The 17,329-nt window shown below is 45.2% G+C and overlaps 1 protein-coding gene across 1 annotated transcript in view; it reads right to left on the minus strand.

Moving 5' to 3' along the window:
* The window catches only part of VPS50 (VPS50 subunit of EARP/GARPII complex), a 198,191-nt gene extending 182,045 nt beyond the window's left edge, over nt 1-16,146 (minus strand). Inside the window, exons 1-2 of the mRNA XM_083189450.1 lie at nt 15,957-16,146; nt 8,250-8,318 (exon numbers count right to left, since the gene is read on the minus strand). Of these exons, the coding sequence (XP_083045576.1) occupies nt 8,250-8,318; nt 15,957-15,989 (102 nt within the window). The 5' untranslated portion in view covers nt 15,990-16,146. The remainder of the gene's footprint in view (nt 1-8,249; nt 8,319-15,956) is intronic.
* Between the last annotated feature and the right edge of the window lie 1,183 nt (nt 16,147-17,329).

Consider the following 17,329-nt stretch of genomic DNA (forward strand, 5'->3'; position numbering starts at 1 on the left):
GCACTAACCCCCCCTCCATCTACAGCATCTCACGTACCCCATGTACCTCCAGCAAACCCTCACCCCCCTGTATCCCACTCCATCTGGGTATGGGTCGACCAATATTAGGTCAAAATGGCTTCGTCGACACAAGCATTAGGACGACAGTCAAAATGTCAATATGGGTTTTCCACTTTTTCGGGTCCTAATGTCGACATGGACACCGTATCGGAGTCCATGTCAACATCTCGCTACGCTCGGCACACAATTCTACTCTCCCTCCACACCTAGTGGATGGTAGGGCATGAAATAGCACCTGTTGGCTCAAAAAAAAAAAAGTGAAAAACCCCATGTCGACCTTTTGACTGTTGACCTTGCCATCGCCGACCTAATGCTTGTGTCAACCTTCCAACCATATTCATTTCATTTATCGACGTTCAGTGGTCAACTCAATGCTTGTCAACAACGCTATGGCGGCTCCAGATTGGGTGACAGTCCAAGAGCTCTGATAGACTCACAACCGGCATCACATAACAAGCAGGCCACATGACTGACTGCTGGTCACACCCGCTGCAACCTGCTGGTCACTTCTCTGCCCAGGCCCAGAAATCCAGCCCTAGCAGTCCTCCCCTGATGACGGCTCTGGATGTTGAACAATATCTTCAGCTCTATAGAACTATTTCTGACTGCTTATTTTTCTTACAGAAAATGTCCTATAAGAGAAGACCTGGCTATATTTTTTAAGCTTCTCTCACTATGTTACAGCATAAATGTAATTTTTATTTATTTTTTAATAAAAAAAAAAAAAAAATGGTCCCTTCACAAATCATCTGCTGCTCCTCAATAACGCAGTGGAGGGCAACAAAGATGGCCGCCATGCACAGTGACAAGCTATCAGACTGATAGCATGACAGCGCAAGAGAGGGATGAGATCACAATGAAAATAGGGGCGTGGTATACGAGATCGGCATTCACCACGTCGATATGAGAATGTCAACATGACCTGAATGTTGGCTTGTTTACAAGGTCAAAAAGTTGGCAAATCGACGTTTACTATGTCAACATTCTACATGGTGATGGTGCGAATGGCAAAAATACGATCTAACGCTAAAGTTGACAAATTAATCTGAACCCAATCAATATCCTCTACACCGAACCCCCCCCCCATCCTATAGGTTATAGATGGAGCCAGCCTCATTAAGCCGGGCCTCGGCATGCCATTCACCGAGGTCCGCCAGATAATGTCTGAGATGCCCACAAGCCCCAGTCTCAGCAATGGACGCGTGAGCTGCTAGCACATCCACCTGCGCACCAGCCGCCAGAAGTGCATCGCTGGGGCACCCAATGAGAACTGTTGAATCTGTACGTAAACTTTGTTAAATCTTTGGGCAGACCTCTTTTTGGCCCCATGGGGGTGCTAGGGGTGTCTTACACCCCACAGTATTTATTTCCAGACTGTAATTCATACAGTACAGTATGTGTACCAAGTTTGTTGTAAATTGCTCCAGCCATTCCAGAGTTAAGCTGGACCATACACACACACACACACAAACACACACACACACACACACACACACACACACACACACACATACATACATGGAACAACTTAACATTAATGACATCACTGGTGGCTGTGCGCACCTGGATTGCTCCATTGGGCACCATCTTATGGCAGTCGGCATGCAAAACACTTAAATCCCCCCCCATAGAGGTGAGGAGCCGAGTTAGCCTTTTATTGTGTAGCATTTTCTCACTATAGAATAAATGGGTAAAAGGTACCAATCAGTATGTGCGGTAGTGATGTGTGGCTGCGTTCATCCCTGGTGGTAATTACAGAATGTCACCACAGGGTGTTATGGACAATCACGTGATGCTGGGGAAATGGTCGGAATGTTCTCATACATTACTGAATAAAACCCCAAACAAATATATTGCATCATTAATTTAGTGTCATTTAGTTACTCATCTACCACTTCTCCCGCATCTTGTCCTGCAATCCCAGACGGACTGTCCAGAACGTAATGTTTGTGCGAGAACAGTCAGAGCGCGCAGAGGATCGCTGGGAGCAACCACATACATTCTGATAGATTACAGCAAGCCCCGAAGCGGAGACCCAATGATAAAACCAGTATTAGTTACATGAATGGGAAAATCCGCATAGCAGAGGTACATGGAAATCTAGAACTCAAGATTAATATACTGTAAATTTGAAAAGAACTGAAAACCAGGGTGAGCAGCGCCCTCTACTGGCCAGACCTCGCTCACGCTGGCAAACATGTCTCCGTAGCAGAAATCCACATTCTGACTGATGCCTGGGAACATGATACAGATGGGGAACCAGTGTCCCTGTAATTAGAGAGGTCGTCAGTGGAGATAGCTGACAATTAGATCCGCTCGTCTCTTGTGTCAGCGAGAAAGAATGAGCCGCAGTCAGTTCGTTATGTACATCGTCAAGCGCATGAACCCTAATGAACTCATTTATCACTTCATTAAAACGAAAATATATATATATATTTTCACACCGCTTGCTATAGGAACAGACGTATAACCTTGTAATTAGTCCTAATTGCATCAGTTAGTAAATGCCTATGTACACACAACAAATCATTCATTTAATTGCCGATCAATATGTATCTCTAATTACAAAAACAAAAAGTTCATCTTCACAACTGTGCAGGTGTGTATTATACACATCGCAGCCCGTGTGTCTCTTACCGCAGGCATGGCCAAACTGTGGCCCCCCAGCTGTTGTGAAACTACACATCCCAGCATGCCTTGCCACAGTTTTAGCATACCCTAATATCAAAACTGTGGCAAGGCATGATGGGAATTGTAGTTTCACAACAACTGGAGGGCCGAACAAGATGTGCTTGAGAGACAGAAAAAACATTAGGTGTGTCACGTCTGAGGGCTGGGAAGCCTCAGACATAGAGGTGATTGAATTAGGGATGGCCACCATTGCCATAGATGGCAATTCTGCAACTGGCCATCGATAGTGCTTAACTATGCAATGGATGACCATCAATATTTTTACATATCGATGGTCATCCATTGTATTCGATTGATTGGCCTGTGGACCAATCAAAACACAGGGGGTGGGGCTTCGCAGGTGTCAAGGGCGGAGCTATGCTCAGTGTCCCAGCACTTTGAAAACATTTTTTTTAAAAGCAAAACATCGTTTTTCTATTGCAACGATGGAGGGAAACCATCTGGTTCTCCCCATCGATGGCAAAAGTTGTTGACATCGGCCATTAACCATCGATGGCTTAGAATCATCGATGGTCAGATGGCCATCAATAGATTGAATACACAAGCCTAGGAGCCCTCAGAGGAGGATTAGACATACACAATGGCGAAGAAAGGCCCAAAGGCGGGACCAAGACAACAAAGGGTACTTGTTTCCTAGAACGGCCACAATCGCGGCCATCGTGTACCTTTAAGTTAAGGTACACGATGGCCGCGATGGACCCGATTTCCTTTGAAATCAGGTCCATTTTGCCGTTAAAGGGAAAATCGCGGGCATCGCGTCAGTCGGGACCATTAACATTGGCCCCGACGCGATGCCCCCGATTTTGCCATAGGCTTCAATGTTAAAATATTTTTTAACATTGAAATCGGGAGCATCGCGTCGGTCTTGTGCCAATATAATGGCACAAGATGAGACGGACTTGATTAAGTCCATCTCATATAGTAAAAAATATGAAATGGGCCAATATGACCCATTTCACATTATATATGGCCCCGTCGTCACCCCACGATTGACGTGAACCCGAAGCGTGGCAAGCGCAGCGAGCCCGCGAGGGGCGGCGGTGCACGTCCTACGACCTTTTTTATTCCCCTACTATCCACGTCGGCGTGGAGTTGAGAACATAAAGTGTGGCGAGCGCCACGCTTCGGGCTCGATGGCTCGCTGCGCTCGCCACACTATATATTCTCAACTCCACGCCGACATGGATAGTAGGGGAATGAAAAGGTCAGAGGACGCGCACCGCCGCCCATCGCGGGCTCGCTGCGCTCGCCACGCTTCGGGTTCACGTCAATCGTGGGGTGGGGTTTACGCTGTAAAATTGGGGGTCTAGGGAATATTTTACATTGAATCCAATGTAAAATCGGGTCCCAGGGACCCTATTCACATTTGATTCAATAAAAAAATCTGGTCGGTCGCATCGCATGCGACCAAATCGCATGCGATGGACGCGATTTTTCCAACACGACAACAACGATGGAAATCGGTGTGGCCGTGCTAGGAAACAAGTACCCAAAAAAGTAATAATAAAGTAATTCTTTTATTTAGGCAAACAAGATGATAACAACAGCAGCAGACAATAAGGATAACTGAGCAGTACTTCCAAAATGGTAATAACAAACGATAGTCAATAATATATATAACTCAACATGCGGAAATGGAGAAGATGGAATACTTGACTGAGGTAAATAGTCCAGAATTGCATTGTACCAGGAACACTGGCACTATGAAGTGACTGAAGAATACTACTTGAAGACACTGTGGTACCGATGTTGAACCAGCTATCGGTCTTGGGAAACTGTGGTACCGATGTTGAACAAACTATTGGTCTTGGAGAACTGTAAAACGATGTAGGACGAACAATCTATGAGGTTGCTAAGGAACTGAAAAATATATGATTGTTCATCTAACATCAATCCACAGTTCTCAATCAATGTCAGACGGACAATCGATGATGAAGCTGAAGATTCAATGTCAGACGGATGGTGAAGCTGAACTTTACAGTTCTGGGACAAAGATCAACTTGTACCAGAGTGATGGGAAGAGAAGAGTATTAAGAAGGAAAGGAACTGCTCACGGTCCAAAACATACCACCTCATCAGTGAAGCATGGTGGTGGAAATGTCATGGCGTGGGCATGTATGGCTGCCAATGGAACTGGTTCCCTTGTATTTATTGATAATGTGACAGCTGACAAAAGCTGCAGGATGTATTCTGAAGTGTTTCCAGCAATATTATCTGCTCATATTCAGTCAAATGCTTCAGAACTCATTGGACGGCGCTTCACAGAGCAGATGGACAATGACCCGAAGCATACTGCAAAAAGCAACCAAGGTTTTTTTAAAGGCAAATAAGTGAAATGTTATACAATGGCCGAGTCAATCACCTGACCTAAATCTGATTGAACATTTCACCGGGGATAAAACCCATCCCATTACTTTTGGTCCCTTAGTAAGTGGGAGGTACGTATAGACATAATTCCTACACCATTCACCTGAGTTGGATGTAAATACCCTCAAATTAAAGCTGAAACTGTGCAGTTACAGCACATCTTGATTGGTTCATTTGAAACCCATTGTAGTGGTGTATAGAGCCCAAAATATGAGAATTGTGTTGATTTCTCAATATAACATAACCTATGAAGGTCCACACAAAATCTGCAGCTTAACACCAATTACTCCCAACTGATTTGATTGTAGTAATCAAACATTGCTACTTCCAGTTCTGCGCCTATAGGGTGAGATTCAGGGGCCTAAGCATTAAGCACATGTATTCATATAGCCAAGCAACAGCAGCAATCTGTATGTATTCCTGCTCTGTTAGGCTCATTACAGCTGCAGAACGCAATACTATGGGCAGTATTCAATGTAAAATATCGCCGTGTGCAGCGAATCCTGTTTAGGATTTGCTGCACTCTTGCTGTGTTCCGGAGGGCTGGCTGCCACTCGCTCTCCCTGTATTCAATGTCGGAGGGGCGAGTTGGAAGTCTCCCTGCCTGCCCCGGAACGTATGTGGGGGGGAGGGGGGCTCCCCGGGACCCAGGCAGCACAAGCTGCCACCCCCCCAGAGCCAGCAGGGGTACATTCACTGCTCCCGATCATGCATATGTAATAATCGGGTGCAGTGAATATATGAATATCTAATGAGCAGCTCAGCTCCCGGCCCCCTGCTGGCTGCTCTGTGTAAAAAAAAATTTTTTAAGATTAAAATATATATTCATGTGCACATGAATAAAAATAGCATTTTTTGACACCAAAATTAAAACAAAAAAACTTTTATTTTAATAGTTCACATTCCACTTCTCCATGAAAAGATGGAGAATTGCTACACGGAGAGACACGGCGAAAATCACTCAGAAAGACCAAAAGTCTCCGTCCAATGCGAGAAAAGCACAATCAGCTCTCTCCAGGTCACAGACTGTGTTTGAAAAATGTCAGGCAGGAGCTGATTGGTTGGTTGTTTATCACTTTTGAAGCTTAGTGCATCTGGCCCCAAGACTGTATTCAAAATAGCAGGAAATAAAAACCTAAATACACAGATTTACATTTTGAGGGAAAAAAGTGCACGAAAACGCATAAGCATTGTGCCACAGAATCATGTGTGACTAGTCCTCATATAGAGCAGGAGGTTTCACAATGCAAGACTGCCCCCTGCTGTATCAATGAGGAAGTTTCATTGCAGTTACTGTACATTAATACTAAAAGCAAGTTTCATTATCCAAAATATATATATATATATATATATATATATATATATATATATATATATATATATATATATATATATATATATATATATGTAGTAAGTTACCACTTACACCCTTTCAATGTGCTGTTAAAAATAATACATAATATGCAGTGGGAAACATTGTAGCACATTACTACTTAAGAGGACATATTTGGGTCAAATACAAGATACTGCAAATGAATGCTTAATCTTATCATAAGGGGGAGACTGAGTGCAAAGGGGTCATTCTGATCTGATCTCTAGATGTTACAGGCAGGGGTGAGCCATGCTGGATGCAGTGAATGGGGCATACAGTACCTAGTAACAATAATAATTGGGGGGGGGGGGGGGTTAGCTCATACTGTAGAGTACATTACATTTTATTTAGGGTAGAGACCTTCTTTAATAAAATGCACGACTCAATATATTAAAATAAATATATAAAAAAATTAAAAAAAAGTAGAACCCATCACTTTTATTTTACAGTTCTTCTGTTTGCTATAAATGATGTCCTATTAAACTCTCTCTCTCTACAATGCCTCATCACGCCCCTAGTTTTGGGCTCTGCAGTGTCACCACCCACCCTCAATAAATCTTGATCTTTCCACAATAAAATCCTTCCACCTACGAATGTCCTGTGGCGTCATATGAATAGAGGATAATAATAATGTATAGATCCTAAATCAACTGGCTCCTGGTAGGATGACAGATGTTCTTGTTCCACTTTTTATTTAGCTTTTTAAATTTTGTTCCTTTTAAAAGAAATGGAATTCATACTTTTGAGTTTTTATTTTTATTTTTTTAACTCTTTAATTGGAGCTGGCAATTCTTGGGTGTCTGAAGGCCCCCATACATTAGGCTTCGGACAATAGTGTTCCCACTAGGCTGTTTTAGCGGGGTGCTGCGCCCTGCCCGATTTTTAAAGGGCAAAATGCGCCCTGCCCCTCCAGCAGCGCCCCGCTAAAAGAGCCTGCTGCCTGACTTGCTGGTGTGCCCGGAAGCTCCAGGCACTACAATCTCAGCGGCGCTAGGCTTCCCCGGCAGCTCAGGGACTTCGGCGGGGCCAGGTCCGCCCCCTTGCACAACGGAAGAAACCTGGGCACGACCCTTTTAGTGACGCGGTGGCCCGGGCACGCCCCCTTTTGTGAAGTCGGTGGCCGGGCACGCCCCCTTTATTGACGTCGGCGGCCCGGGACCGCCTACAATGATGTTCCGCCCTCATTGCGCTGCCCCCAAAAATTCCTAGAGGGAACACTAGACAAGTCGGACAAGATTTCCCCAGAAGCTTCCTGGGAGGGCTCACAAACCATTAGGCACTTAATGAGCCAATTTTTGCATGTGATAAATGACATGTCATTTATCACACGCAACTCCCGGGGAGCTGCAGGTAGAGGGAGTCGGGGGACACAGAGGGCCGGGCTGCAGGAGAACTAAAAAAAAAAAAAAAAACACATCCAAATGAATGGGCAGCCACTGATTTGACTGAAGGAGCTAAAAAGCACTCACAATGTTGGCTGTACATACGATTTAACTTAGGTGCAGCACATATAATCTCCGATCTGATGCGCACTGGACCGCCCATCAGATCGGATGTCAAACACATGACATTTGGGCCGATTTCAAGGCCCAAACTATCGGAATCAGGTGAAATCTGGCCCAATTCCCATAGTATATGGGGGCCTTAAGTTTCAACAATGAACTTGCATCTTATTGGATTTCCACTTAAGATTTAAGTAAACCATTAAGAGATTCTTAACCAATCTGCAACATGTAACATTACAAATGAAAGCTATTACCTTGGTTGGAATCCGAAAGTTCTCCACAGGACTGAGATCATGGCCGCTGTCTTGTGGGCTTTTGAGACCCTAAAAAACAAACAAATGGTTACAAGTTAAGCTCCAATGCCAGATGTATTCCTGCATGCTGGACAAATGCACACGTACCATTTAGTGGTCTGCTATTAACAGATTTGCCGTGTTAGAGATTTCTGCCACACTGAGGCAATAAGGGTGTGAATTATTAGGTTGACAGGCAATAGATCGACACATGAAAAAGGTAGACATGGACCAAAGTTCGATGCAAGACAAAAGGTCAACATGGACAAAATGTAAAAACAAGCTAAAGCTCAAAACGAGAATTTCACAGTGTTTGGTGTCTATGCCGACAAGGACACGGTATTACCGTATTGGGTTGTAAAGTTAAAAAAAAAAGTTGGTTTAAAACAAAAAAAATCTGTAAAAATCTGTGTCGGCCTTTCTTGTGCAGACCTTGTCCTGTGTCGCCCTATCGACCAGATACCAGGCAATAATACCTGAAACATTCCAATGCTTGCATTCCCCGTGACCTCTGTGCTATGTTACCAGTATCAGCCCATGTCTCTCCTATCTCTGTGTATTATCATATTGGAAAGCACCAGACTGCATTACACCGGACATAAATGCATATTATCACAGGTAGTTTAGGTCACCATGGAAACGTCCAACCTCCACAATTCATTGGCAGTGTACTGTCAGAATGATTGTGAATTGTTGGGTTTTGCTGTACGGGTATGGGACTGTATGACGGTCGACATACATTAGGTCGACCACTAAAGGTCAATATGGCTAAGATCGACACAAGCATTGGGTCGACAATGGGAAAGTCAACAGTAAAAAAGTCGACATGAGTTTTTCAAATTTTTTGACACAAATTTCAAAGTAAGTCGACCTGAGCACCATATAAGTTTACCGCGTCCCCTCGCTACGCTCGCCATGCTTCAGGCACACTATTATATTCTCTCACCACACCCTAGTGGACGGTAGGGTATAAAATACCGCCTGTCGACACAAGTAACCTGAAAAACTCATGTCAACCTTTTGACTGCCGACCTTCCCATTGTGTGTGTCGTCCTTCTGACCCTGTCGACTTATTTCATGTGTTGACCTATGCTCAGCCGACCTTCATTGGTTGACATTCATATTGTCGACCTAGCAACCATATCCTTGTTGTGCAGTTACCATAGTTACATAATATGAAATATGCTGGCTCATTATAGGACTGCAGCCGATCTTCCCTCCCAAATCAGGGCGGTACAGCCATGAGGATCGCTGGGAACTACTAATGTAGAGGGGGATATTAAAAAATAATTGTTCTTCAATCAATCTCAGTGGCGCACACCTGGCCCCCCAGATTAACATGCCTGGAAGCTTCAAATTATTTTTGGGGAACATTAACCAAAAAAAGAAAAAGCAATTCAAATTTTTCATTTGTAATTTCCCAATATGGATGAATGAAATAGAATTAGATTTTTAGGAATTAAATGTACTGACCATCTGCAGTGTTCATATCGGGCATTTCCTGCGTGGCTTTCCTAATACTGATATATTCATTTCTCAGTGTTATAATTGCAGAGGACATCAATGTAACCACTGCTGGAAGCCAAACCTTCCTCCGCAGGTGTAATGTCTGCACAATACGTTAATCATTTGGGGGTTTTAAACATTTTGCGTCCTGCTTTGGAAATAGCCCAAATATCTTCAATAGCATGAAGACCACCTGGACCGGAGTTCACGGGAACTGCTCCAGACCCTGATGTTTTCCTACTCAATCTGCCAATCCTCAAATGATTATTAACTCTGCAAACCTAATAAGTGTCAACTCACTGTGGTCTCCTAGGATACCATTAGGCAATACTACTTTACATATGTAAATCAGAAAGTTAAGATCAGTTAGAGACCACACATTAAATTTCTTGCTAAAAAAATGACTAATGAAAAAAAAGGAGAGGCCATTAAACACATCATCCGCAATAAAGTGCTTAACTACATCAATTCATTATCAGTGTTGCTGGTCGACTCATTGTAGAGATTGGCCATTAGAAGGTTCATACTGATGGTTATTCCTGCTTGTGGGTTGTAGGTCCCTCTTGGATCATTAGGTTGGCAGTGTCTAGGCAGACCACTATTGGTTGACATGCAAAAGGTCAACACAGCAAAAAAAGTTTGACATGGTCAGAAGAGGACAGGAAAAAGGTTGGCATTCATTTGTCTATGTCGGCAAATGTTGACATGAACGTCTTTTTCTACCTTTATGCCCATTGGGGTGGTCAAGTAAGTCGGTTTTAACAATAAAATATGCAAACCTCATGTTGACATTTTTCCATGTCGACATTTTGCATGTGCTAGCCTTTTGACCTTGTCCCCCTAATGTTTGTCAACATTGTTAATGTGTGGACTTATTGTGTGTCGACCTTATGACCACATACTGATCAATCATGGGGTGGGCGAACTCTGTGTCCACTACACTGGCTTAAAAAAAGTATTGTGTTAAGCTCTCTGCCATAAGATCTCCAACATTGAAGGGTATACTTCAATACCACGGGCAGGCAAAATAAAATTCCTGAAAGCAGAGACTGTGACTGCGAAAACACTTTTACTGAAATTGTGTGTTTTCAAAAGAAGGGGGGGGGGTCTTAATAGGATTACCTATAAAAAAAAAAAAAACGTTGCTCGCGATCATTTTTTACACTGCTTAAAAAAAAAAAAATATACATTGCTCAGTGTCCCCTTTTCATCAGCGACCACAGATGGTCGCTGATGAAAGGGAACCTCTGCCAGGGGAGCCGCAGAGGGAATCAGCTGCAGGAGCGATCATAAGGGGGCTAAAAACGGGAGCGCACACCCGGCGATTTATCGCCGTTGCACACTCCAATCACTGGCAATATGGTCACTCAGCGACCATATTGCCAGCGATAAATGCCCATGTGTACACACCTCTAGGAAGCAACACTGATTGACAATCAATTTCACACGCTGTTGTGCAAATGGAATAGACAACAGGTGGAAATTATAGGCAATTAGCAAGACACCCCCAATAAAGGAGATGTTCTGCAGGTGGTGACCACAGACCACTTCTCAGCTCCTATGCTTTCTGGCTGATGTTTGGTCACTTGAAAGCTGGCGGTGCTTTCACTCTAGTGGTAGCATGAGACGGAGTCTACAACCCACACACGTGCCTCAGGTAGTGCAGCTCATCCAGGATGGCACATCAATGCGAGCTGTGGCAAGGAGGTTTGCTGTGTCTGTCAGCATAGTGTCCAGAGCATGGAGGCACTACCAGGAGACAGGACCTCAGGAGAGGTGGAGGAGGCTGTAGGAGGGAAACAAGCCAGCAGCAGGACAGCTACCTCCGCCTTTGTGCAAGGAGGAACAGGAAGAGCACTGTCAGAGCCCAGCAATATGACCTCCAGCAGGCCACAAATGTGCATGTGTCTACTCAAACAGTCAGATACAGACTCCATGAGGGTGGTATGAGGGCCCGACTTCCACAGGTGGGGGTTGTGCTTACAGCCCAACACCGTGCAGGACGTTTGGTATTTGACAGAGAACACCAAGATTGGCAAATTCGCAACTGGTGCCCTGTGCTCTTCACAGATGAAAGCAGGTTCACACTGAGCACGTGACAGACATGACAGAGTCTGGAAACGCCAAGGAGAACGTTCTGCTGCCTGCAACATCCTCCAGCATGACCGGTTTGGCAGTGGGTCAGTAATGGTGTGGATGGCATTTCTTTGGGGGGTTGCACAGCCCTCCATGTGCTTGCCAGAGATAGCCTGACTGCCATTAGGTACCGAGATGAGATCCTCAGACCCCTTGTGAGACCCTATGCTGGTGCGGTTGGCCCTGGGTTCCTCCTAGTGCAAGACAATGCTAGACCTCATGTGGCTTGAGTGTGTCAGCAGTTCCTGCAAGACGAAGGCATTGATGCTATGGACTGGCCCGCCCGTTCCCCAGACCTGAATCCAATTGAGCCCATCTGGGACATCATGTCTCGCTTCATCCACCAACGCCACGTTGCACCACAGACTGTCCAGGAGTTGGCGGATGCTTTAGTCCAGGTCTGAAAGGAGATCCCTCAGGAGACCATCCGCCACCTCATCAGGAGCATGCCCAGGCATTGTAGGGAGCCACACACACTACTGAGCCTCATTTTTACTTGTTTTAAGGACATTACATCAAAGTTGGATCAGCCTGTAGTGTGTTTTTCCACTTTAATTTTGAGGGTGACTAAAAATCCAGACCTCCATGGGTTAACTAATTTAATTTCCATTGATACATTTTTGTGTGATTTTTTTTTTTTGTCAGCACATTCAACTATGTAAAGAACAAAGTATTTAATAAGAATATTTAATTCATTCAGATCTAGGATGTGTTATGTTAGTGTTCCCTTTATTTTTTGAGCAGTGTATTACGCTAAATGGATACCCCTCATTAATGTCAAAACCATCTACCACGCGATGGCTGCTAACACTCACATCCTCGTATCAGAATCTGTTCTTAATCATTAAGCACTTCTCTAGAGCTGCACGTCTCATCTGGAACTCTCACCCTTGCATAGTAGTCAAAAAAGTCAATAATTATTCTGTTAACAGTTGAAAAAGCTAACAGCGTGATGTTGATTGCACACTGCTGACACGGTATAATGTGATTAAAAGCATTTTAATACCACTTTTACATTGGAAACCCAGGTCACACCTTTTCACGCTAATACCAGTTCGCCAATTATACACAGGGAGACCCGGGCTTAACCTGGGTTCAATTTCCAGGTTGCTCGACCTCAGTAATTCTCTTTGATGCTTTCACATTGCACCTCAGCCCAAAATTACCCAGGTTATAAGTGCCATGTGGAAGGGATATAACTGTGTGGGCATTATCGTTTTAAATTTACTTGTTAATTATCATGTGTGATAATTATAATGTCAACACAATTAAAATAGCATAACCACTGTCATTGTGCCGGTGACATTATTCTTATACAGTACAAATGCCTCTCACCAGGCATATTGTAGATACATTTAATCTGCTATTTTATACTAATTCCTTTGTGACAACAAACATGCTAATCCCCAATACAGTACTCACCATCCTATTCGCTGCTTTGAACAGTATTAACTAATGAATTCAGAATATTAATGAAAAAGTACATGATCTGGTTAAACAGACAGAAGACAGAGGTCGTATCCTGTAGGACGTCTTATTTGCCTTTGTACCCAGCTTGTTCGCTAGCAGTGTATTAAGGAAAGCACATTGACACATTTTCACGAAGAAGTTGCATGGCGCTGCTAAATCGCAAAGTATGTGGCATTCCAATCCTTGCTACCTTACTCAATCTGATGAGAAGTTTATGTTGACACACCTGTATATACATTTTCCTTGCTTTGAATTTTATGAAAAACTGTTTTTTCTTCTATATATTTAACTTGCTATAAAATAGCCTCAGGCGTTAGGGACATTTTTTGGGCAAAGCGTTAAATGCAGAGGATGGCGTAGAGGGGATGAGCTAGAGGACAGCTTCCCCAGTACCAATACGGATGGGCCTCGCATGGCTTGGCACACTATTATATTCTCCCGCCATGCCCTAGTGGATGGTAGGCCCATGTGGACCATCAGTGGTCCACCCAATGCGCATCAACCTAACGACCGTATACCATACAGATGACCGGTGTTTTGGATGCTGATGGTCAAAATACCAATACGAGCATCCTGATACAGAGAACCCCAACAGGGGTCAGGTAAGTATACTTACCTTCCACCTCCCCCTGCCCTCTCCTAACCTTCACTCCCTTACTACAGCCTAACACAGTGATGGCTAACCTTGACACTCCAGCTGTTGTTGAACTACACATCCCAGCATGCCTTGCATCAGTTTTAGCATGGCCAAATAGCAAATGCTGGGATGTGTAGTTGAACAACAGCTGGAGTGTCAAGGTTAGCCATCACTGGCCTACCACTAACCTTCCCCTGGCCCCACAGCCTAAAGGCCCAATACACTAGTCAGACTTGTCCTAAGGACAAGTTGGACCCGATTTCCATGGAGCTCCCCCAGCAGCTTCCTGGATGGGCTAACATACAGTTTGGCACTTAATGTGCAATTTGTACCATTTATCACATGTAACTCCCAGGGAGCTGCAGGCAGGGGGCAGGAGAATTAAAATAAAAACATTCAAATAAACGGGCAGGCACTGATTGGCTTAGAAAGATCTCTCAGCCAATTAGCAGCCGCCCATTCTTTTGAACGTTTTTTTTTAATCTCCTGCCCACCAGAGATATAGGCCTTTATTCAGATCTGATCGCAGTACAATTTTGTTCCCAAAATGGGCAAAACCATGTGCACTGCAGGTGGGGCAGATGTAACATGTATAGAAAGAGTTAGATTTGTGTGAGTTATTTTGTTTCTGTGCAGGGTAAATACTGGCTGCATTATTTTTACACTGCAATTTGTATTTCGGTTTCAACACACCCCACCCAAATTGAACTCTCTCTGCACGTGTTACATCTGCCCCACCTGCAGTGCACATGGTTTGGCCCATTTTGAGAACAAATTTGTACTGCAATCAGATCTGAATAACGGCCATAGAGCGCGCAGAGTGCCTCTCTTGCCCAGCGCTTCCCTGCTCTGCAGATAGGTGTCCCAGCGGTGCGCCACTGCTGGCACACACACCTACAGACCATATTGGATGCAATACATCACAAGGTATCTTATGTGCGGCCCGTTCGACCTCCGAACTGCACGGGATTGCATGTTACCCAATTTCTAGGCCCAATACGCCTGAATCGGGTGAAATAGAGTCCAAATTGGTAGACCTTGACCCTCCTACCATGTTGCCTAACCCTAATAACCCCCCCCCCCCCCCCCCCCTCTACAGTGTGACGTCAAGTTCCCTACCAGTGCCATGCTATGTTAAAAATTTAGCCAAATGCGTCCTCTGGGCCTTATTCAAACCTAATGGCTGATATGCAAAATTTGGTAGATAGCCGCTACCAGAAAGAAAGAAAACCAGCCCCGTGCAAACTACACCCGAAAACCCATACGCACTTCATGAACCGTAGAATGATTTTCAGTCTGTGCAAGTGTGCGCATCTCTGACCCTTCCACAACTCTGCGACAAAGACAGGCTAATCAAGGATGGTGCTGACATCACAGACTCTCCCTTAGAACACCTGAGCACCCCTGTGGTTCCCTGACACTCCCAGAAAACGGACGGTTACCATCCCGTAACGCCAGCTTCCTGTCAGTCAACCTCTGGCTGCTTTGCGTTTATGATCCATACTGTATGCATTTTTCGTCGCTATTAGGGCTGACGCATGCACGCTACGATGGGTATACATGCTCAGCCATTTCATATTCATTCGATCTGCATATTCACTGATCACCAATCAACTCTGAATCAGGCCCGCTATGCGGTTAGCCAGCGTTGATTTCCAACACTGGTGTGTATTAGTTTATATGAGCCCTTGTGGATAACAGGTCCACTCTGGGAGTTGTAGTTCCACAGCCACTGCCAAAGCAGCTGTAATACATATGAGTATGACTGAGGCATCATTAATTAAGATGTCTTTAGGGCAATGGTAAGAGGAATAGTAATAAATATTGTAGACCAGAGCACTGAACCCAATGCAGCAGCATGCACTCACACTCAGAGTATGGTCCCCAGGGCAGGGTGACAGCACCTAGTACACACTCACCTGGCGGGTCATCAGCGACTTAATCTTCTGCATGTCTTAGCCCCGACAGTAACTGCCTCTCCCCGGTCACACGGTCCCCAGTAGTACTATAAGCAGCTGCGGCCAGTCTCCCAGAGACACCGGGAAGCCATACTGCTCATCACGTGACTGCACTGACAGCAGCCGCCCTGCTGCGCGCCGGAGCTTGTAGTTCAGGGGGCTCTGACTAAGGAGGCAGAGAATTGCGGTTACGACTACACTTCCCGGCATGCCCCGTGTCCTGCGCTGTCATTACGTTGGAGTGATAGCGGCAGGTGACAGCGAGCGGCGTCTTGTTTGATTGGTCGGAGACAGAGAGGCATCGGAGATGCTGGATCCTGGAAATGCTGAACTGACAGGAAGATGATTGTCCCCAGAGTACATAACACCTGTCTTGCCAGTATATCCTTTACTCTTGCCCTGCTAGGATATCCTGTACACCTGCCTTGTCAGTTTATCCTGTACTCTTGCCCTGCTAGGATATCCTGTACACCTGCCCCTAATACCCTTTATTCTCAATTTGTTCTGGCACTCACCTGGAAATCTCAGGTCAAGTCTGCTGCATAATTAAGTTTAGGTACTTCTTCATCTTTGCGGCCACCGCTACGCCAGTTACGTTAGCCGCTACTTAACCGCTACGTTAGCAGCACCATTGTTCACTCGCCATGCTTCGGGCTCGTGGTGGCATGGACCCAGCCGTACAGTACGTAAGTGCCATAGCGTAAGCACTGGCCATAAAGAAGAGAAAGTACCTAAGTTTATTCCATACATTTACTGGTATGGGTCATTGGGTCGACGACTGAAGCCTCCATGCTTTCTCCAATTTCCAGCTGCCTCGGAACCAACACCTAATGCCGACCATATCCAGCCCAAATCTCTTGCGTGACACATGCCCTCCCGTCGATATTCTGTACACCTGCTCTGCCAGAAAAATATACGGTACTTGTGTAGTTTCACGGCGCCATCGCGCGCACAGTCTGTCTCAGAAACTTGGCAGACTGCCAGAGGCTCTGTTTAACTGTGCGCGTGCCGTAGCGCTGTCTGACTGAACTTGGCAGCCTGCCAGAGGCTCTGTTTAAGTGTGCGCGTGCCGCTCTAGCGCTGTCTGACTGAGCTTGTGCAGCAGCGCTCTGCCCAGGCGCTGACAGGTCACTGTGGTACTTGTAGTTCCACAGTGAAACAGGCAGAGCCTGGGCACCGCTGACAACGGGGGCAAGTGGAGACACCACGGGCACAACGCTGACGTGCCGGGGCTTCTAAACTACACCCCCCCGCTCTAGCTCTACGTTAACAGCGTAGCGGCCGGCCAGCAGCGCGCTGCCCTGGTGCTGACAGGTCACTGTGGTACTTGTAGT

Source organism: Crinia signifera, chromosome 5 (assembly GCF_055691185.1).
Source record: "Crinia signifera chromosome 5, ASM5569118v1, whole genome shotgun sequence".
Lineage (NCBI taxonomy): Eukaryota > Metazoa > Chordata > Amphibia > Anura > Myobatrachidae > Crinia > Crinia signifera.